Source organism: Ceratotherium simum, chromosome 24 (genome assembly GCF_057802395.1).
Source record: "Ceratotherium simum simum isolate JZ-2026a chromosome 24, ASM5780239v1, whole genome shotgun sequence".
In the NCBI taxonomy this organism is placed as follows: domain Eukaryota; kingdom Metazoa; phylum Chordata; class Mammalia; order Perissodactyla; family Rhinocerotidae; genus Ceratotherium; species Ceratotherium simum.
Genome location: NC_141923.1, coordinates 3,839,411 through 3,862,819, shown reverse-complemented (window position 1 = coordinate 3,862,819; position 23,409 = coordinate 3,839,411). Strand labels below are relative to the sequence as shown.

General features: G+C 42.8%; 1 protein-coding gene across 5 annotated transcripts in view; it reads left to right on the top strand.

The window, feature by feature from the left end:
* TRAF3 (TNF receptor associated factor 3) overlaps window positions 1–23,409 on the top strand; it is a 121,239-nt gene that overhangs the window by 73,154 nt on the left and 24,676 nt on the right. For 3 of the 5 annotated variants that reach the window (XM_087447903.1, XM_087447902.1, XM_087447904.1), the window contains 4 exons: window positions 11,870–12,131; window positions 14,207–14,258; window positions 17,021–17,125; window positions 17,746–17,913. In XM_087447903.1, coding sequence (XP_087304029.1) covers window positions 11,870–12,131; window positions 14,207–14,258; window positions 17,021–17,125; window positions 17,746–17,913 — 587 coding nt within the window. Of the gene's footprint in view, window positions 1–2,761; window positions 2,848–11,869; window positions 12,132–14,206; window positions 14,259–17,020; window positions 17,126–17,745; window positions 17,914–23,409 lie in introns of all 5 variants that reach the window. The other 2 variants (XM_087447905.1, XM_087447906.1) reach the window with 2 other exon arrangements.

Here is a 23,409-nt window from a genome sequence, read left to right as displayed (position 1 = left end):
GGAACAAACAAATGTTTTGTGTAAACAGCAAGTAGTTTTTAGTGAACAAATCTTTCACCTCAGTTAAATTTATTCCTAAGTATTTTATTCTTTTGGATGCTATTGTAAATGGAATTGCTTTTTTAATTTTCTTTTCGGATTGTTTATTGCTGGTGTATGGAAACACAACTGATGTTTCTGTGTTGATCTTGTACCCTACAACTTTGATGAATTCATTTATTAGCTCTAGTTGTTTTTCTTGTGAATTCTTTGGGATTTTCTATATGTAGGATCATATCATCTGTAAATAGAGATAGTTTTGCTTCTTCCATTCTAATTTGGATGCCTTTTATTTCTTTTTCTCGCCTAATTGCTCTGGCTAGAACTTCCAGTATAATGTTGAATAGCAGTGGTGAAAGCATGCATCCTTCCCTTCTTCCTGATCTTAGGGAGAAAGCTTTCAGTCTTTCACCATTAAGTGTGGGTTTTTCATAGATATCCTTTATCATATCGAGGCAGTTCCCTTTTATTCCTAGTTGTTTTTGTGTGTGTGTGTGTGTGTGTGTGTGTGAGGAAGATCAGCCCTGAGCTAACATCTGCCAATCCTCCTCTTTTTGCTGAGGAAAACCGGCCCTGGGCTAACATCCATGCCTGTCTTCCTCTACTTTATATGGGACGCCTCCACAGCATGGCTTGCCAAGCGGTGCATCTGTGCACACCCGGAATCTGAACCGGCGAACCCCGGGCCGCTGCTATTCCTAGTTTTTTAATGAAAGGCTGTTGGATTTTGTCAGCTGCTTTTTCTACATCAATTGAAATGATCATGTGGTTTTTTTCCTTTGTTCTATTAGTGCAGTGTCTTACATTGATTGATTTTCTTACGTTGAACCACCCGTGCCTTCCTGGGATAAATCCTACTTGGTCGTGATGTATAATGCCTTTAATATGCTGTTGGATTCAGTTTTCTAGTATTTTGTTGAGAGTCTCCTTCATTTTTGAAGGATAGTTTTGCTGGATATAGGATTCTTAGTTGATTTTTTTTCTTTCTTCTGATTGAATATGTCATCCCATTGTCTTCTGTCTTTGCTGGTTTCTGATGAGATATCAACTGTTAATCTTATTGAGGAAATTCTTGTACAGCTATGTGCTGCATAGTGATGTTTTGATCAACAATATGTACATGACCGCATATACAACAATGGTCCGTAAGTTTAGTACCATATAGCCATATAGCCTAAGTGTGTAGTAGGTTGTACCATCTAGCTTTGTGTAAGTACACTGTATGATGTTCATACAATGACAAAATCACCTAATGATTCATTTCTCAGAACATATTCCCATCATTAAGCAATGCATGACTGTATGTGAGGAGTCACTCCTCTCTTGCTGCTTTTAAAATTCTCTCATTGTCTTTCAGCAGTTCAATTATAATGTGTATTAGTGTGGCTATTTTTGAGTTTATCTTGCTTGAAGTTTGTTGAGCTTCCTCGGTATGCAGATTAATATTTTTCATCAAATATGGGAAGTTTTTGTTCATTATTTCTTCAGATATTCCTTCTCTTCCTCCTCTCTTTTCTGGGACTCCCATAATTCATATACTGGTATGAGTGATGGTGCCCCACAGGTCTTTTGAGGCTCTGTTCATTTTTGTTTATTATTTTTTTCCCTTCTGTTACTTAGACTGGATAAATTCAATTGACTTATCTTCAAATCTCAATTGACCTAACTTCAAGTTCTCGGATTCTTTCTTCTGCCTGCTCAATTCTGTTATTGAGCCCCTGGAGTGAATTTTTCATTTCAGTTATTGTGCTTTTCAACTCCAGAATTTCTATTTGGTTCCTTTTTAAAATTTCTCTTTACTAATGTTTTCTATTTCATGAGACACTTTTGTAAAGATTTCTTTTAGTTCTTTGGACATGGTTTTCTTTATCTCTTTGGACACATGTAAAATAGCTGATTTAAAGTCTTTATAAGTCCAATGTCTAGGTTTCCTCCTGGACGGTTTCTATTACTTGCTTTTTTTCCTTTGTATAGGCCATACTTCCTTGTTTCTTTGCATGCTTTGTAATTTTTTGGTTGAAAATTGGACATTTTGAATATTATAATATGGCAAATCATTCTCCCCTCTCCCCCGGATTTGTTATTCCTGCTTGTTATAGTTGTTGTTTGTGTAATGACTTTTTTGAGCTAATTTGGTAAACTATATTCTTTATCATGTGTGGTCACTGAAGTTTCTGTTCTGTTAGCATAGTGTTCAGTTAGTGATTGGACCAAAAATATCTCCCAGTCTTTTCAGATGGGGTCTGTGTGAATGTTGGGGTATGCTTTCAACACTCAGCCAGGCAGTTGACAATTCTGCCTTAGCATTCACTTCCTGCTTGTGCAGAACCTGAAGATCAGCCAGAGGTGAGGGCTCAGGGCCTTCTCAGGTCTTTTCTGAGCGTGCACGCAACCCTGGGCATTTGCATGACCTTCTAGATTCCTAGGAACATGTTGGAGCTTTTCAAAGGCCTTATCTCCCAGCTTTTCTTCTCAACCTTTTGGTTAGTCTATCATTTGCCTCAACTGTTACTGATTGCCCCAGGCAGCAGCAACTAATACATTTGCCTGTAAATGTTTTCAGTTAACCCTTCCCCGCAGTAGCACCTTGGCACTGGGAGAGTTCTGAGTTTGGTGAGGTAAAGGCAAGCCTTGTGAGCCAGTCTTCTAGGGAGCCACCAGACAGGTTAAAACAAACCACCGAAATTCTTTGCAAATGACATCCATCCTGCTCCCCACACAGCCCCACCCCACCACCAAGGACCTGTACCAGGATTGCAGGCTGTTATCTTCCAGGCCACACTTCTCAAAGGATGGAACCAGGATAAGGTAAAATGCCACAGAGTTCACTGTTCTTTCCAAGATTCAGCTAGTTTCTCTTGGTTAAGTGTTCCTCTGATTGCTGAAAGCTTTTGGTTAGTTTCCATAGTTCCAAAAAAAAACTTGTTTCTGACAAAGTTTGCCATTTTTTTCAGGCTTTTTTTTTTTTTGCATTTCTTGCATTTCTCTTGCATTTTCTTGCATCTTGGAGGATGAACTTTTGGAGTTCGTTACTGAGCCATTTTGGCTGACATCACTCAGCAATAGTCTGTTTTTAATGTTGTGACCAATTCTGAGTTTACCTAATTTACGTATACCCCACCTGATTTCAGAAAGGATTTAAGGTGGCTTATATAAAGGTAAGTAATATAAAAGGTACAATAGATTATTATTGTTAAAATTTGTTGTGTGCCTGTTGGTTGGAGAGCATTCTAATAAAAACTGTGCCCTCCCTTGTTGCTATTGAAAACTTGATCCTACAGATAGAAATTTTGTTTTTTTTGGTGATCTTGAGGTTTACCCTTCCTGTTACGTAGGTGGGAGGGAACCTGAAGCAGATTCACCTCAATGGTTTCTTCTCCATGACTTTGTTTGTGGTCTTAAGGTGATATACCTTAAGGAGTGCTAACTTAGTAGTGCTCATTATCTAACTTTAGGAGTGCTCATTATTGTCCATCTCCGAGTTGATTGTGAAAAATTTGCCTCCAATAGTGGTTTTCCTAAATCCAAAGCTCCCTTTTCCTCGGGACATAATAGGTGGATATTTGTCTTATTTTAAGACTTAAAAACCTCATTCCTATTGTCCTAGTTGTTTTAGGAGGTGATTAGGTGATTCTTATACTTCAAATGAAAACTGCCTTCTCCTAGTGGCAGTTGATGGCCAGTAGAGTCTGGGATCGTCAGTAAACCTGAGTATCCATCTGTCCACCAGTCCTGGTACCTGCTGAGGTGTCTAGCTCCTGCTTTCCTTGGGCCAGCTAAGGCCTTCATCAGCCATCTCACTGATACAGAAGGTCACAGGCCCGCCCCCTGGGCCCTGCTCAGAGTTGGTATCATTTCTGTCTCAAGTAAGCTTTTGTTTAGGAAGAATATTTTCCTTGAGCACTGTGTGTCTATTTGACATAGCGGCTTCTTTGCTAGTTTTATTTTTTATTTTTTTGTAATTTTATTTTTTTCCCCCCAAAGCCCCAGTAGATAGTTGTATGTCATAGCTGCACATCCTTCTAGTTGCTGTATGTGGGACGCGGCCTCAGCATGGCCGGAGAAGCGGTGCGTCGGTTCACGCCCAGGATCCAAACCTGGGCCACCAGCGGCCGAGTGCGCACCCTTAACCGCTAAGCCGTGGGGCCGGCCCTGCTAGTTTTATTTGAGCAGAATATCCTTCTTTGGAAAATGATTTTGTGATAGAATTAGAGCAGCTTTCTATTTTGGTTTCATGTATACTGAGTTGTGCCTTTTTCATCATTATCACCCACATGCTAATCTGAATTTTTTTTTTTTTCCTGAGGAAGATTAGCCCTGAGCTAACATCTGTGCCAATCTTCCTCTACTTTATATGTGGGTCACCACCACAGCATGGCTGATGAGTGGTATAGGTCCATGCTTGGGACCCGGGCCACTGAAGCAGAGTGCACCGAAGTTAACCACTATGCTACAGAGCCAGCCCCTGAATATTTTTACAAGGCCAAGATATGAATAAATTTGACTACATTAAAATTAAGAACATCTCTTCACTAAAAGACATAAAATTAAGCCACAAACTGGGGGAAGACATGTAACTAATATAATAATATAACTAATATAATGCATATAACTAACAAAGGATTAAAAGTCAGAATATATAACTCTTGCAGATCAATATTGTAAAAGGCAATAACCCAATTAAAAAATGACAAGGAGATGCAATCTGGCATTTCACAGAAGGAAAAACACAAGTGGCCCCTGAGTGTATGAAAAAATGCTAAACCTATTTAATTACCAAAGTAAGAAAAAAAAAGAGACCACTGTACCTGCTAGGTTGGCAGAAGTTAAGATGTCTGATAATACCCAGTGTTGGTGAGGATGTGGATTATCAGAAACTTTTATGCTGCTCTGCTTTGGAGAGCAGTTTGGCCTTAGCTTGTAAATTGGCCAGGCATACAACCTGCAAACCAGCAGTTCCTCTGCACTCTAGATGTACGGGGCAGGGATTGGCAAGCTCTTTCTGTAAAGGGCAAGATGGCAAATATTCTAGGCTTTGTTGACCATATACGGTCTTGTTACATAGTTGCCTTTGTTTTGTTTGTTTAGACCTGTAAAAATCTAAAAAGCATTCTTAGCTCAGGGGTCTAACAGAAATAGGCTACTGGCTCGATTTGACCCACAGACTATAGTTTGCTAAACTCTGGTCTTCTGGTCTGGAGTATGTACCCTAGAGAAACATATGAGGGCCCCAAAACAGATATGCCGAATGTTCAGAGCAGACTGTTCATAATAGCAAAAACTGTAACAGTGTGATAAGAAAATGGATAAGTACATCATGGTATATTATACAGCAGTGAAAATGAATGAAGTATGTCTACTACACACAACAAACATGGATAAGTATTTATAATACTGATGACAGAGGACTAAATATGGTATATCCATTTTTATGAAGTTGAAAACGGGCAAAAGTATATTGTTTAAGAAGAAAAATATATATGATAGCAAGTGAATCATAAATACAAAGTTTAGGCTGACATTTACCCTTAGGGAGTCAGAAGGATGGCTGAGGAAGAACATACAGGTAGATGGTGATAATTAAGTGGGTGGTGGGTTCTGGGGTTCATTTTTTTCTTGTATTCTTACCTTGCATGTATATTGCACATAATCTTCTATATGTGTCGAATGTATCACCTAATACCTTTTTTGAAAGGCAAAGAAGGATACCAAGCTAAGGAGGTCTTAGAACCAACCCAGTTTTCCTTCTTGAAGCAATATTTTCTGTACCAGAGCTATGCTGATCACCTGGGAGGAAAGGAGGCAGGTATCTAAGCAGTTGTGTGGTGACCGCCAGCATAGCCCTTAAAGAGCTGTAATGAGAACGCCCAGGAGTAGAGCCTTCTTTGTTCTGTAACAATAGTGAGATCGCTGACACTAAATGCGTATTGTTCCTTCTCCATTGAACGGTCTTGGCACCCTTGTCAGAAATCAGTTGACCGTAAATGTAGGGTTTCTTTCTGGGCTCTCGGTTCTGTTTCATGATCTGTATGTCTATCCTTATGTCAGTACCACAGTGTCCTGATTAACTTAATAGTAAGTTTTGAAATAAGGAAGTGTGAGTCCTTCAACTTTGTTCTTCTTTTTCAAGATTGTTTTGTCTATTCTGGGCTCCTTGCACTTCCATATGAATTTTAGGTTCAGCTTACTAATTTCTGCAAAAAAAAAAAAAAAAACCCAGCTAGGGATTTTTTGTGTGTGTGTGTGTGTGAGGAAGATCAGCCCTGAGCTAACATTCGTGCTAATCCTCCTCTTTTTGCTGAGGAAGACCGGCTCTGAGCTGACATCTATTGCCAATCCTCCTCCTTTTTTTTTTTCCCCAAAACCCCAGTAGATAGTTGTATGTCATAGTTGCACGTCCTTCTAGTTGCTGTATGTGGGACGCGGCCTCAGCATGGCCGGAGAAGCGGTGCGTCAGTGCACGCCCGGGATCAGAACCCGGGCCACCAGTAGCGGAGCACGCGCACTTAACTGCTAAGCCATGGGGCCGGCCCCCAGCTAGGATTTTTAATAGGGGTTGAGATGAATCCATAAACAATCTATGAACATGGAATATCTTTCCATTTATTTAGATCTTTAATGTCTTTCAACATTGTTTTATATTTTCAGTATATACATCTTGCCCTCCTTTGGTTACATTTATTCCTAGATATTTTATTCTTTTTGATGCTATTATAAATGTATTATTTTCTTAATTTCATTTTTGGATTGTTCATTGCTAATGTATAGAAATACAGTTTATTTTTATATATTGACCTTATATCCTGCAACTTTGCTGAACAAGTTTATTAGTTCCACTAGTTTTTAATTGATTCCTTAGTATGTTCTGTGTACAAGCTTATGTCATCTGAAAACAGAAATAGTTTTATTTCTTCCTTTCCAATGTGTACCTTTTATTTCTTTTTCTTGCCTAATTGCTGAGAAGGGGCTTTTTGAAACGGGCTTTGAGCTGTCTAGGATGAGGAAACAGCCCCATCCTTGTCACACTTCTGATCCCAGTTGGCAGGAAGATGTATCTTCTGTGTATACAGTGCTGCCGAGTTTGCAGAGGGATTCTACATGTAATATCTCAGTGATACCTGATAATGCTGTGAGAACTAGGGGTAGTGTCTGCTCTTCACGTGGAAAGAAAAGGTGAGGTTCAGAGGATAAATGCTATGCCTGAGGATCAGCTGCAGGGAAGAAACACTGGGCTGGCCTTCCCAGCCAGACCGACTCAGTGCCACGCCCTGCCTCCCTCTGAGCCCCAATCCCAGGTTCCCCTCCATATCCGCCTCATAGTGCTGTATCTCCTCCTCATATGCTGCCCCTCCTTCTTGTCCTCCTCTGCTAAAATTGGAATTATGCCACAGTTCAACTCAGGATGCCCCGATCTCCCCAAAACAGACATGATATCTTCCTCTTTTGAAGATCTGCAGCCGTCTGTTATTCTCAGGTGGTGTTTCTCACTGCTGCCGCTTGTTACATTGTTAACTCCAGAGTGCTCACTTACCTCATGACTCCCTCAAAGCTCTCTCAGGGCGGGGACACTCCTTCATCCCCGTGTCCCCTGATACGCGAGGCACAGAGCTGTGTACGTTGTAGGTGCCCAGTGTATTGGTTGAAATAAAATGTTGTTGGTTTGGCAAAGCTTTGCAGAGTGTCTCACCTGAAGAAGGGTTCTCACTGACGTGTCTGGGGCTGTGCCTGCTGACGGGCTCCACAGGAGAACCCTGATGTTTGCACAGCAACATGGCCAACAGCACTCTCCAGAAAATGCAGTTGAGGCTGAAAGAAAGTGGGAAGCATCAGTGTTTGAGTGAAACAGTCTCTTGTCCTCTAAAATAATATTTAATCATTTACTAATCATTGGAGGAAATACACAATGTACACTCTTTTTAGAAGGCAGTTTGGCAACAGTTATAATATTTTAAAATGCACATCATCTTTGACCCAGTAGTTCTGTTGCTATATGCTTACCTAAATGTACAAAGATACATGTTCAGGAATGTTCACTGCAGATTGTCCCTAATAGCAAAAGATTAAAACCAGCCTAAATCTCCATAAGTAGACCTGGTTATATAAATTGTGGTAAACCATACAGTGGAGTGCTGTGCAGCCCTTCAAAATATTGAAGTGGTCTTTATATGCTGCTATGGAAAAATGACCAGGATACGTTGCTGGTGACAGAAAGTTGTAGGTTAGTTTGCATGTATGCCACAGTTTGTGTGGAGGGAAGAAGACATGTTTTCTTATACGTGCATTTGCTGTTTCTAGACGTCTGCACAGTCGCACAGAACACCAGAAGGGAGTGTCTACCTCTGGGTAGTTGTAGGCAGTGTACCTGATACTTATTCTTTTCACTTTACACCCCCATGTCTTAGTTGCTTGTTGTGTTCTCTGAGAGCATGTACTGTTGTAATATAAATCAAAATCCTGGGCCGGCCCTGTGGCTTGGTGGTTAAGTGCGCGCGCTGCGATGCTGGCGGCCCGGGTTCGGATCCCGGGTGCGCATCGAGGCACCACTTCTCTGTCCATCCTGAGGCCGAGTCCCACATACAGCAACTAGAAGGGTGTGCAGCTATGACATACAACTATCTACTGGGGCTTTGGGGGCAAAAAATAAAATAAATAAAATCTTTAAAAAAAAAAAAATAAATAAAAAATAAATCAAAATCCTGTCGTACCCCGTCGTGTGTCAGGCACTCTCCACAGCATCAGGCATATACAGTTTAAGTTTTAGAGTCTTATATTTTAAGGTGTATGACACTATATATAAATGTCACAAGTTAACCAAACTCAAATGGAAACATTTTGAACAGTTGCTTTGTAATATTCTTTGTTCGGATTTTTTTTTTTTTTTTTTGGGTGAGGAAGATCAGCCCTGAGCTAACATCCGTGCTAATCCTCCTCTTTTTGCTGAGGAAGACGGGCTCTGAGCTAACATCTATTGCCAATCTTTCTCCTTTTTTTTTCCCCAAAGCTCCAGTAGATAGTTGTATGTCATAGTTGCACATCCTTCTAGTTGCTGTATGTGGGACGTGGCCTCAGCATGGCCGGAGAAGCGGTGTGTCGGTGCGTGCCCGGGATCCGAACCTGGGCCACAGGTAGCGGAGCGCGCACTCTTAACCGCTAAGCCATGGGGCCGGCCCCCTGTTTAGATTTTCAATTGAGAAATAATTCACATAGCATAAAATTTACCCTTTTAAAGTATACAGTTTAGTAGTTTTTAGTATATTCACAGAGTTGTGCAGAGTTCCAGAACACTTCCATCACCGAAAAAGAAACCCCAAACCCATTAGTAGATGCTCTCCCTCCCCCTGGCCCCTAGCAACCATGAATTTACTTTCGGTCTCTATGAATTTGCCTCTTCTGGACATTTCATGTTTAGGTAGTTTTCTTATGCTTCTTTTTCCTCACTTGTGAATATTAGGTAAAGGAGGTCTGGTGTTTTTCTTGTTCCTGCTGCCTAAGCACTATAGGGCCTCTTTCCATCCTTCCCTTGAAGGCTCGTTCTCCGGCCAGCAGCTTAGCTCAGGAATGGGCCATGCGTGGGACAGGGTGCAAGGATGCAGGGTAGGGTTGCGAGAGATCCCCAGTGGCCCATTGTAGAGATGCCCATATCGATGCCCCACATTACAGGTAAGTCCTGACAAACCTGCCTGCTGCGGTTGTCCTCTGCCTTTCAGGACAAGGTTGCTGTGAGGTTGTTCATTTATGTGCTTGGGATACCTTTTGCATCTGTTCCCTTATCTTAAGTAGCCTATAAAAACAAAGGATCCAAAACTATATTCTTTCTTTCTTTGTACGGAGTATGACATGTTGTAGGTAAATGAACATTTATTATTTATCATTAGCTTAAGCCTAAGTTAGTTGTCCCTCATATTTGAAATAGGAATTCACCTCCTAAGAATCAAACATTTCTCATTAAAAACTGTTTATTCTATAAGGTGAAATACTAAACCAGAGTTGTGAGTAGTTTATAATCTAAACAGGTGTTTTCAAGGCATGAAGCTATAAGGTCAGATCCAAAAGCTGAAGAGTTTTCTTTTTCTTGGAAGAGTTGGTTGTCACAGAAATACAGTTTGGTGCAAGTGGCTCAGACCTCACCTTTCCCTTGTTTGTTAACTCAGCAAATGTGTATTGAGCACCTTCTGCCCGTCAGGCACCATTCTAGGTACCTAGGGTTTGTCAGTCAACAAAACAGATCAAAATTCATGTTGTCAGGGAGCTTATGTTCTACCAAAGGGGAGGAGACAATAAAGAATAAGCACGCAGTCGCAGCAGGCGGGAAATGACGTGGGAAAGCACAGCCAGGGCAAAGGGGGTCATGTGAGTGGGGTTGGCCAGGGTGGGCCTCCTTGAGAAGGTGGGAGGTGCATTCCAGGAGGTGATGCCTGGGGACTGGGAGTAAGCCTAGAGCGTCTGTGGAAGCAAGGGCCCAGTGTGGAGAGCAGGGGAGGGTGTGTGTGGCCAGAGGTGGGGTGGCTGGTGGGCGGCAGATTGACCCTTTTCTCTGACAGGCAAGGTTAGTACCAGGCACCTTCCTGCTGATCAGTTTGTGAGCAAAAGGTCGCTGGCCTTTCAAGGTCATTTTGAAAATTTTGGAGGGGTTTTACAAATGGACAGGTTTCACAGAAGGCTCTCACACTTTGCCACAGTAATGTTCTGTTTTATTAAAACTAATCCGAGTGTGGCTAGAACACCAATTCATTTATCTGTCAAACGTTCTGCTGCCAGCGTTAGTTCCTATACATCCCGAGCCATGAAACATTCCTTCTTTCAGCCTCAGAAAGAGGCGATGCAAGGAACAAGGCTTGGAGAGAGTGGGCCCTGTGCCTTGCCCACCTCTGAGCACCCTGTGGTCCAGTAAACCTGGGGTGTGCAGCCACACTTTAGCACCAGCTCATGGTGAGCCTCACACTGAGGAGATGAGGGTGGGGCTGGGTGGGTGCAGGTGGAAGCTAAACGCCAGTTATGTCACTCCCAGACCAGGGCACTGTGGGCGCACACTCGTGGGGTCACACTGTGGAACGAGTAGCACCAGGAGTCTGCAGACACCGTCAACCAGTAAGTGCTGTTGTCAGAATGAGAGACAGAGTTCTGACCACAGGCTTGACTGTGATGCCATCCAAGTGGGACAGGCCACCCCTGAGTTATGTCATCGAGACTGTCCTCTGGCAGTGAGGCTAACTAGGAAATAAAATTAGCTGAGAATGGCTGTTGCTTCAGTCAAAATATCGGGATGATGCATCAAATTTGAAGTTACAGCACAGCAAAGTATTATCTGTATTTTTTTGTGTGTGTGAGGAAGATCAGCCCTGAGCTAACATCCATGCCAATCCTCCTCTTTTTTGCTGAGGAAGACTGGCCCTGGGCTAACATCTGTGCCCATCTTCCTTCACTTTATATGGGACGCCGCCACAGCATGGCCTGACAAGCGGTGCATTGGTGCGCACCCAGGATCCGAACCCGGGCCGCCAGCTGCGGTGCACGCGCACTCAACCGCTACACCACGGGGCCAGCCCTATTATCTGTATTTTAAAGCACCTTAAAATACAATTTACACCTTTTAGAAAGTTTTTTGAATAGTAACATTAACTAGTATTTGGGTGAAGTAGAAAGGAAGGACGTACGTTGGATCGTGTGATGTTCCTGTCACATGTTAAAATCAGGAAGGGTTCTCGTGTGTTACTTAAAACTGAAAGAAAATACCTCTCAGACACTTTGGCTTTTCCAGGGCTGTGTTTATTTCCTTGCGCAGGATGACGTGATCGCACTTGACTCAGTTATTGTTATTTTTTCTCCACAGAATTTCTCTTTCCTAAGATGGAGTCGAGTAAGAAGATGGACTCCTCTGGCACCCTGCAGACTAACCCACCGCTAAAGCTGCACCCTGACCGAGGTGCCAGCACGGCAGTTTTCGTCCCTGAACAAGGAGGTTACAAAGAAAGGTTTGTGAAGACGGTGGAGGACAAGTACAAGTGCGAGAAGTGCCGCCTTGTGCTGTGTAACCCGAAGCAGACTGAGTGTGGACACCGCTTCTGTGAGACCTGCATGGCCGCCCTGCTGAGGTAGGCACCCCGACTGCCCTGCTTTGGGTTTGCTGTGTGTTTCAGCTTCTCCAGTCTCACTCTTCCACCCACTCCTTCGTTTATTTCTCTAAAAAATAAACTCTAAACGTTTAAAACTCCAAAGAAGCACAAATAAAATTCTCAGAGCCCAGCTTGTGAATCATTTAAGGAAACCCAGTAGGACCTCACACCTGAGTTTTCTGAGGCCTCTGTGACCTGCCCCCTGGACTACCCAGCCCTGTCCCCCAGAGTTCTGTCTTCTTCTCCCCTAAGCACCTCCTATAAAGTCTGTCCTGCTCCTGCTGCTTTCCTGATGGCACTGGCCACTCTGTGCCTGGTGTCCCCCATCCATGTTGCTGAGTTTTGCTTGAGGAGCTCACAGTTCCGTGGAGGAGACACACCCATCAGCAAATGACAAAGGAGTTCTTAAAGTGCAGGTGCTCTGGTGGGGAGGAGTTGAGGAGGACAGGGTGAACGGGAAGGACTGGACACGTCCCTAACCTGAGTAGGAATCCAGTCTGTGCACATTTACCCACCAAGTGTGAGTAGAACCCGCACCGAGCCCTTGGAAGCCCTTGTCAGCTGAATAGCGATGCCATTTTAGAATCACAAGGGGAGTCAGTGAGGCAGGCTGCAGTTTTACAGCAGAAATAACATTGGCCAAGAAAGCGTCTTCGTTCATCTTGCAGGTATTTTTTGGGCATGGTGCTGGGCACTGGGGTTAGGGCAGGACACGCTCTGACTCGGTCCCCATCATCAGGGCTCACAGGCCTGGGAAGGCTGCCCCGCTTCCCTTCCTGATTCGCCACAGAGGACACGGGCCTTGATGGCCGCACAGCAGCCAGCCTCCCCTCCCCTGTCACCCTCTTCTGGGTACTTCTGGCTGTGGTTTTATCCACTTATCCCAAACAATGAACTCAGCTTCACCCACTTGTGGGTAAAATACCTCTTGAGTTGAGCTTAGTGAATCAGTAGGCTCAGAGCACCTGATTTCCCTGAACACATGAACCTGGACTGCAGCTCTGGGCCAGGGGGAGGCCCGCTGGTTGTGGTGAGCCCCGAGGGAGGGGGCATTCTAGGGGCTGTTCCTCTTCTGGTTTCGTTCTTTCTCTGCTCCTGGCTCTCCTCTTCTTCCACGTTTTGCAGGTGTCAGGGGATCCCACCCAGAAGCTGCTCAGCCCTGGGGTCTAAGGATGTGAAAAGATTCATATGATTAAAACAATTTAACACAAGCCCCATATTAACATAGTCTAAATGAATGAGCATTTATTTTAAAATGCATTAATTTCCTCCCCCATCAGCCCTCAGCTCTCTGCCCAGCGTTCCAGGCTTGTGGAGCCTGACCCTGCCTCCTCCTCCCTGAAGCCTCTGCTGATGCTGCCTGGCCTGGACTCTTGGAGTCCTTAGGCTGTCTAGGGCAGGGGCCATGGAAGTAGAAAGGGCTCAAACTTAGTTTTTATTTTTACTCTTTAGGAGGTGATTTCCAAGCACAGAATGGGGTAGGAATCAAGTCCAAAAGAAGACAAGCTGGGGGCAGTGGCTCATGTCCTGAGTTTGGGGATGAGAATAATATAGGAGACTATGGTTTCTTTAGACAGGGTCAGCTTTAAATTCTTGTACTGTTAAGGTTGGTGGAATTGCATTGGCCTTTCAATATACTGTGAAGAAAAATAGCTTGTGGAGAAAGTACTGGCTGTTTTTATAAAGCAAGACCATTTAAAGGCTCTCCTAGTAAGCTTTGGATACTCATACTGAAGAGCCCCTCCACAGAGAACTAGTTTTGGTTTCTGAAAAAAGATTTCACTTTTAATTGAAAGGGGCTTTCAAAGCGGGACTGATCTAAGCTGTTCTGCTTAAAAACTTCCTTATGAAAAATTACCATTAAAAAAATGTAGCCCTTTTCTCCTGTGGCTTTATGTTTAAACTGAATTCACCATGGCATCCTGAAGCTCTGGTTGTTGCTCTGAACTTCACACAGCAAGCCTGACCGGGAAGTGAATGGTTCAGCGTATCTAGTAGATTCAAATGAGAAAGGGACTTCTGCCCTAATGTGTTTGTTATGTGTTTCCTCTCAGCTCCTCAAGCCCAAAATGTACTGCGTGTCAAGAAGGCATCATTAAAGATAAGGTATTCTTGGGTTTTTAAGTTTTAATCTGATAGTACTTTCCACATAGTTTGCATCCAGTGCTCCTGCGCTCTAGTTTTATCTTGGAGTTTGTCAGCTGATGCAGCAGGGTCAAGGCAGAGGACCATGTCATGTAAGCACCTGGACAGACGGGGCAGATCTGCTCAGCATCTGCCCAGCTGTGTGACCTCAGGGAGGTGCTTCACCCTCTGAGCCTGTCTACTCACCTGTAACAGTAATGGTACCACCTCCTAAGACCCCCAGGAGGTGTGGGAGGAGTGGAGGAGTCAGTGTAAGTAAAGTGCAGAGATGCGTGCTGTCATCTCGGGTCTTTATTCCAGACAGCTTGTACTCGCCTCTTAAAAACGTGCTAGTCTGAGGGGTACCGTTGAATGTGCTCTTTCCCTGCCCCCCATGCAGCATCTTGAAGTCATTAGACATGTGAGATTTCAGCCCCTTCCCTCTCCCACGCGATTGTGTGCGCCAGCGAAAACTTATGGATGTGAGTGCAGACTCTCAGAGCACAGGGGTGATCTGGGTCGCCCACCAGCTTCCCTCCAGGGGCCCTGAAACCCTCCCTCTCGTGGCATCTCTGTGGTCATCCACGCACTGCCAAACCCTGCCAGGCACACTTTTAGTTTGAAACGACTCATTCTTAAATACTTAAAATATCAATAAAAATGTATGGTTCCAATATTTTGATTAATGAATCTAACAGTTTTTTAAATGTAGGTCATTAAATTGTACAATAAAATTTTTTCTCTGGAGCTTTCCTGTCTAAAGCACTTTGTACATTGTTTGTTGTCAGGGCAGCTTAGGTGTGTGCAGTGATTTGAGGGTTGCTGGCGACAGGTGCCCCTGGGCTGCTAGCACAAGGGCATCTGATGTAACTTGCCCAGGACAGTTGAGAGACTGTCCGTGTATCTTTTCTTCCTTAGCATTTGCTGGCTGCTAAAGACTTCAGTTAGTTAGTAACAGGGACGGGATTGTTTTTAAGAAAAACAAATTACTTAACTTGACCCTTTATCTTAATGGGGTAACTAACCTATTAACTTGTTAACATGTATCTAACCAATGTGATTGAGAGAGAAGGCTGAAACAATGGACTGAGATGGTTTTTTAGTGTTTCCATTTCATTATTCAGAATTATTATCCTTATTTTTCAATGGCATTGATAGCTGAGGAAAAATTACTAGTTTTGTTGAAGAATCGTAAATGAGACTGACTAACCCCATGGATCCTCATGGGAAAGAGGGACCCCAGGAGACTGAGATCTGCTGTCAGCAGGTCACTGATGTTGGCCCGCCCCCCGCCATGGGGTCTCGGGTCTATTAAGTGGGACAGTTGCAGTAAATAATATGAGATCCTTTTCAGCTCTAAGATTCTATACTTTTATTATTCTGATGTTTTCAATCTATAAAGTTAAACTAAAATGACTTAAAAAACTTGATGGCACAAAAAAGAAGCTTATTTCTTACTGATTAAAAATACCTATCTTGGCGGGGCCAGCCGCGTGGTGTAGTGGTTAAATTTGGGCACTCCGCTTCAGTGGCCTGGGGTTCTCAGGTTTGGATCCTGGGTGTGGACCTACACTTCAAGCCGTGCTGTGGTGGCATCCCACAAATAAAGTAAAGGAAGATGGGCACAGATGTTAGCCCAGGGCCAATCTTCCTCAGCAAAAAGAGGAGGATTGGCAACAGATGTTAGCTCAGGGCTAATCTTCCTCTCGTGCGCGCGCGCGCGCGCACACACACACACACACACACAATAAATAAATTAAAAAAAATACCTATTTTGTTGACTTTAGTATCATAAATTATGACCTTTTAAAAAAAGTCGTGTTTCTAAAGGATTAGATTTGACTCCAAATTAGTTTATTTTTAACTCTTAACAGCTGTTGATTCTATTTCTTTGCTTGAGAAAGGCATATTAAGGTCCCTGTCTATTTTTCCACTGTTCTAGAGTATTAGTATGTGGGAGTTTCTTAGAAGTGCCTGAGGACTAAGCTGGTGTAAAATGTGTTGTTAGAAGGAGTGAGCATACTTCTTTTCTAAGGGAAAAATAAAATTAAAGAAGGGAAGTTTTTCATTTTCAAAGGGAAACGTTTTCATTATTGGATTGACCTCAGTCTGCAATATATATTTAAAAGAGTTTTTTTAATAGCAAGCTAGTGCCTCTCTTGTAGTGAAAAATGAGTTGAGTTACATAAGCTTAAGAGAAGGAACCGAAGTAAATGTTCTTCAAACAATCTGTAAGATATGATCTTTTACAGTAATTTCTGTTTCTCTAGCAAGCATAAAAAGCCTAAAAAGGCATTGAGTTGTAGTGGGTTTTACCCTTTGTCCCTTGATCGGAGGTGTACCACCCATTGCCACCTTCGCAGTGCTGGCTCCTGGAAGTCCCCAGAGTCCAAATGTGAACTTGGTTCTGGTGTGCCCCCGCCTTGAGGTTATGTCATAGTTTATCCAAAATGTTTGAATGTCCCAAAGTGATCTTTAATTATTTAGTATAACTTGTTTTCTTTTGGCTTATCTAATAGAAGATGATAGTTAAGGTTGTATTATTTAAATTATGTCTCTTAGTAGCGGCAGCTCCTTCATTCTACTTATAGAAATTAGAAATTAAGATGGTCTTTAATGCTTTCTGAGGTCCACTTAAGAGATACTCTCATGATTTTTTTAAAGTGGTTTTGCCTTGCCCAAAGTAGCAGCATGTGGAGATTAAGAAATATTAATCCTCTAAAATAACTGTCTTTCAATTTCAGGTGTTCAAGGATAATTGCTGCAAGAGAGAGATTCTGGCTCTTCAGATATATTGTAGGAATGAGAGTAGAGGTTGTGCAGAGCAGTTAACCCTGGGACATCTGCTGGTAAGTACTGAAGCAATGTGGTAGGTTTTTACGTTAAGAAATACGAGTCCCTGGTCAGCCTGATGTGGCTCCTTAAGACCATGTTTACATTAATCTTTCAAAGTACATCCAAATATGAAAGCAGTCAAAGCCATTTAGTTATGAGATGTTATTTTTACAGCATCACTGGCTGAATTGTCAACTGGTTTTTAAACACCTCCACTCTGTTTAGAATAGAAAGAAATCTGAATTGAATTTTAATTTTGGAAGGCCCATTAAAACCTCTTTTTTTTTTTTTTTTTACCAGGAAATTCTTCATAATATCTTATGTTTTTTTGATTAGTATCACATTTTATCCTGAAAGGATATTTGAATTGGAATAAAACAAAGTCCTTAACAGATAGCCATTTAGTTATCCAGGAAGAAGAGTTGACTTAATTCTTTAAAAGCAGTGTAGTTTGAGTAATCGCTAAATAGAATATGAAATTCATTGTCTCTTGATACATTTGTCACTCTTCTCTGTGAAAAACTGGTCTAACGGCAGGTAGAAACATTGCTGTAGGATTTAATTGCGTAGAGGCCAGAATCTGGTATTTCAGATTGAATTTTTTGCTGATTAAGAACTTCGAATTGTCTTACAGGTGCATTTAAAGAACGACTGCCAGTTTGAAGAACTTACTTGTGTTCGTGCTGACTGCAAAGAGAAAGTATTGAGAAAAGACCTGCGTGATCACGTAGAGAAGGCCTGTAAATACCGCGAGGCCACGTGCAGTCACTGCAAGAGTCAGGTTCCAATGATTACGTTGCAGGTGCAGTATTTTCTTGTTTTACCTGCTTCCTCTTGATCCAGGTGTAATTTGTCCACAGAATAGCTTTTTTTTTTTTTTTAAAGATTTAATTTTTATTTATTTCCCCCCTCAAAGCCCCAGTAGATAGTTGTATGTCATAGCTGCACATCCTTCTAGTTGCTGTATGTGGGATGCGGCCTCAGCATGGCCGGAGAAGCGGTGCGTTGGTGCACGCCCGGGATCTGAACCTGGGCCGCCAGGAGCAGAGCGCGCGCACTTAACCGCTAAGCCACGGGGCCGGCCAGAATAGCTTTTTAAATGACTGTTCTAACAGGAATAAAGAGAAAAGATAGGAGTAAATAGCAGTTTTCACCTGACTTTATTTCGGAGTTAAGCTTCATTTGTTTTGCCCATTTTGATTTACGTAATTAACAGTTTCCATTGCCTTCATTGACTGTCAGTGCCAAAAAAAAGGAAAACTAATTATTCAAAAAAGGTAGAATTTTTCACTTGTCCCAGGGAATGGCCTCGAAATCTTGTTAGATTGCTTCATCTCTTCCAGCTCTGTGACATAGCCATCACTCAACAGGGTAATTTATCCTGCAGTGTTGAAGTGCAGCTGTCTGTCTTGGGGAGAGATCAGAATTTAATATTTTTTCATACATCGATTATCTGGCACAGTTCTACATTGTGCGCATGTTAGAATCAGATCACTTATCTGTAAATTAAAGAGAAAGAGAGATTGGGGGTGGAGGACAAACTATGAAAACAATCAGTGGTGTAGTAACCCTCAAATATTTGTCCGTTTGTTGAGTACCTACTATGTGCTGGGCACTGTGCTAGATGCTGAGGGTTCAGTGGGGAAGCTCACTCTTCCAGTGGGAAAAGATCATGAACAGGCAAACATATAATGTATGGCAGTGATCGGTACTATGAAGAAAAATAAACTGGCCTCAGGGGAAGAAGGGAGATCAGGGCTGGCTTTCAGAGGTGGTCAGGGACGGATGCGGGAAGAGCACTCTGAGCAGAGGAAGCAGCAAGGAGCGCACAGCCTCTGAGATGGAACTAACTTGGCAGTGAATTTCAGGGACTGGGAGAGGCCAGCATGGCTCCTGTGCATGGAACCAAGGTGAGGTGTGAAGGTGATGGAGGCAGACTAGAGGGTGCGGGGCAGGCACTGGGCATCATTGAGCAAGGAGGTGACATTGTCAGAGTTCCATTGTTGACCGGTGTGACAGGTAGACATGGAGGGTGCGGGGCTGGGAGTAAGGGGAAAGCATGGACACGAGGCATGGTGTTGGCTTGGACAAGGGGAGCAGGGCAAGGGAGGGAGGAGCAGTAGTCCTGGGGTAGGTTTTGAAAGTAGAGCCAGTGAGATTAGTTGATGGCTCAGATATGGAGTATGAGTAAAGGATGACGCTCAGTATTTATAATTAGAGCAGCTGGATGAACCATAGTGTTCTACCAAGATGGGGCTCAGCTGAAGATAACAGGCTTGGGGAGAGAACTGGGGAGTGGTCTGGGCTGCAGATATGTATTAATCAATGGTCCTTGTGGTTATGGGACTGGAGCAACTGGAGAGGAGAGCCCAAGTCAGAGGACAGAGGCCTGGGACACATGAATGCTTACAAAGTGCTAAGAGGGGAGGTCATCCAGCAAAGGAACATCAGGACAGTGGTGTCCCAGAGGCAGGGGGAGCTGGAGGGCATGGTAAGGTAGGTAGGGCAGATGCTGCTGAGAGGCTAAGCAGGAAGGGGCTGGGAATTGACCTTTGGACTTGGCAGGATGATGACTGATGGGATCATCAGATGAGAGGAGACTATGGAAGTGCAGCCAGGGTGTGAGGGCCACAGTCAAATTCCTGGTGGATATTCTGGCACACTTAATGACCAAAGTTTAGGAAAAGTTTTTGTGTTTCTGTATGAAATGAGATGTGCTCCACTTTATAATCCCACATTTACCTCACTTTGTATAACATTCCTACACCTTTGACTTTCTTTCGTTGTGAAACTTTTTTCCTGTATGATTCTGTAGATGTTTCCAGTTATTAAGAACTTTTAAGAACTGTGCCATCCCCTTTGGAAAATAGCAATAGTATTTGTCATAATTGAATAATTCCTTCAGTAATTAAATTCAAGTGAATGAGACATGTACCTAATGAGCAATAGTCCAAACCTTATACATGTTAGTATGTTGCTATCAAAGTTACATTTTGCAAAAATCAGTTACCTTTATTTGCAGAATAGAATCCAGGAATTAATTTTCATTTGAGAAAGAATTGTAGAGCCTGTCAATTAAACATCATATGAGTAACTGACTCTGAGTGTCAGACGAGGCTGTAAAGAGACTGGTTTTAAAATAACAACATAGCATATGGATTCACAAGACATTTGTTGAGTGCCTGTTGGGCACCAGACCCTGAGCTAGTTGCTCAGGATGCACAGGAGAATAAACTGCAGTCTCTCCCCTTCATTTCATGGTCTGGTGAGGGAGACAGCCGGATACACAATTGAATACACCGTAGTTCAGAAAGAACTGTAACTGTGCTACGAATATAGCACCAGTAAGGAAGGGCCAGTTAACTAGCCTGATGGGGTCAAGGAAGGCTTTGGTGAGGAGGTGGCATTTGATTTGATCTGGGTCTTAAATTTGTTGACTGCAGACGGGAGAGAGGCACAACAGGTGCAGAGGTAAAAAATGATAATTAGCAAGTTTGAGACCTGAATTGTGCAAATTAATAGTCTTTATAAATCTTACTACACTCTTGTGATGAAAACTGTTTTTAAACTGTTTTGATGATGTTGACACTGAAGTGTATCTTAAGACATTTTTCCTTTCTATCAGGGCCTGTAAGGATTATAAGAGGCACGCCTGTTTGAGGTCACAGCTAGTGCACCCCCTCCCCTGACTCTTGAAACCCTTAACACTAGCAAGGCAATTGCATGCTCACTTCCTCGAACACCAAGGAAGGTTCCAGGACTTGCCCTGGCCTCCTGTCCTGTCAGTGGCATGATTTGATTTCCAAGTCTTGTTCTGTTAACTCTAACACACTTAGTCTCATTTTCTCAGGCGTTTAGTTTATTTTTAGAAAAAGCGACTGTCTAACATAGGCAGACTTGAAGGCCCAGGTCAGCCTGACTTTCCTGCATCTTTGTCAGATACATGAAATGTTGACAAAATATAGATTGTTAAAGCATTGAAGCTCTAGACCCTTGCCGTTCATGTGAGAATTTCTGTTCTGTGTTTAAACTATGGTATTGGCATTAAATCAGCCATTTTCAGGTTGTTGTTTTTTTTTAATCTGTAGGTCAGCGTAATTTAAAGTGTCAGAAAAAAAATCTCTTCTTTTACATTTAGTCTAGAGTCAGTCTCTTTAAACAGTTCTGTTCATTTTTGAAAAGTCAGAATTATAAAGATCTCATGGGAAAATGTATGTGTGTGTGTGTGTATATATATATATATATATGTGTATATATATATATATATATACAACTACAGCCACTTTGGAAAATGATTTGTCAATATTTTATTAGATGGAACATTCATGTACTCAATTAATTAGTAGTTCCTCTTCTAGATGTGAGAGAAAACTGTTGCACATACACACCAGCAAGTATGGTCAAGCATAACCAGAGCAGCAGAAATCTGGAAACAGTCCAAGTGTCCATCAGCTGGAGAATGGACATGTCAGTTGTGGGTGGACACAGTAGACTGCGTGTGATATGGCAGGGGAAGATATATGACAGTATTATCATACAACAGTGACAGTTGAGGACCTGCAGCTATATGCAACACATGGGTTAGCCTGAGAAGCATAATACTGAGCCAGGTTGCAGAAGACTCATAGGGTAGAATTTAATAAAATTCAAAAGCAGTCAAAATGGAACAGTATGTTGTCTAGCATAAGTATGTGTGTAATAACACTTGTTTTCTAAGTAAAGGAAGTAGAAACACAAGATACAAGTTTGTGGTTTTAGTGGTTACTCCTTGGGGGAAAGGTGGGGATGAGATAGGAGAGGAACACACAGGTAGATGGAAGGTACTTAGTTACGTTCTTGTCCCAGTGTGTGTTCACTATGTAGTTATGCTTTATGACTCACACGTGTGTTACATCTACTCTGTGTATGTATCAAAGTTTCATTTAATTTTATAGACAAGACTGATTTTATTAATATACAGAGAGTTCTTACATCTCAATAGATTATCAGTTTTTTTTGTGTGTGAGGAAGATCGGCCCTGAGCTAACAACTGCCAATACTCCTCTTTTCTTTTTTTTTTCATGGGGCGATCAGCCCTGTGCTAACATCTGCCGATCCTCCTCTTTTTTTGCTGTCCTAGGAAGACTGGCCCTGGGCTAACATCCATGCCCATCTTCTTCCACTTTATATGGGACGCCGCCACAGCATGGCTTGCCGAGCAGTGCGTTGGTGCGCGCCCAGGATCCGAACCGGTGAACCCCGGGCCGCTGCAGCGGAGCGCGCGCACTTAACTGCTTGCACCACCGGGCCGGCCCCAAATCTTCCTCCTTTTTTGCTGAGGAAGACTGGCCCAGGGCTAACATCCATGCCCATCTTTCTCCACTTTATATGGGACGCCGCCACAGCATGGCTTGACAATTGGTGCATCGGTGCGCGCCTGGGATCCGAACCGGCAAGCCCCGGGCCTCTGCAGTGGAGTGCGCGCACTTAACTGCTTGCGCCACCGGGCTGGCCCCTATCAATTTTTTTTAATGGGTGTATTATTTTCCTTTGGCTGCTGTAACAAAGTACCACAAACTTGGTGGCTTAAAACAATAGAAATTTGTTCCCTCACAGTTCTGGAGGCTAGAAATCCAAAACCAAGGTGTTGTCAGGGCCGTGCTCCCTCTGAAGGCTCTAGAGAAGACTCCTTCCTTACCCCTTCCTAACTTTTGGTGGTGTGATCCTTGGCGTTCCTTGTCTTGCAGCTGCATCACTCCAGTCTCTGCCTCCACAGGGCAGCCTTCCTGGTGTATGTCCTCTCCTCTTGTAAGGACACCAGTCAATAGATTCAGGGCCCACCCTAATCCAGTGTGGCCTCCTCTTAACTCATTACATCTGCAAAGACCCTATTTCCAAATAAGGTTCCATTCTGAGGTTCCAGGTAGACATGAACTTTGGGCAGGGGGGTGTCACTGTTCAACCCACTACGATGGGCAGAAGCCATGAAAAGGCAATTTACAGGAAATATAAATGATTAATAAATATCAAAAATATGCTTAACCACACATTATTAAAGAATTGCAGATCACGCTCATTGCGTTTTTCACCTATCACATTGTCAAAGATTGAAAAGTTTGATAGAATTGACAAGGGTGCAGGAGCAATCATTCTCACGATAATGGAGTGTGTTTGTCTAGGGTTATTGGAAGTAGTTTGGTAATATCTATCAAAATCCCATTTAAATACCTATACCCTCTGATATTTGCAAAGCCTACTTCTAGAAATTTATCATTCAGATAATCTTGCACAAATCTGCAAAGGTACAACAAGATCTTGA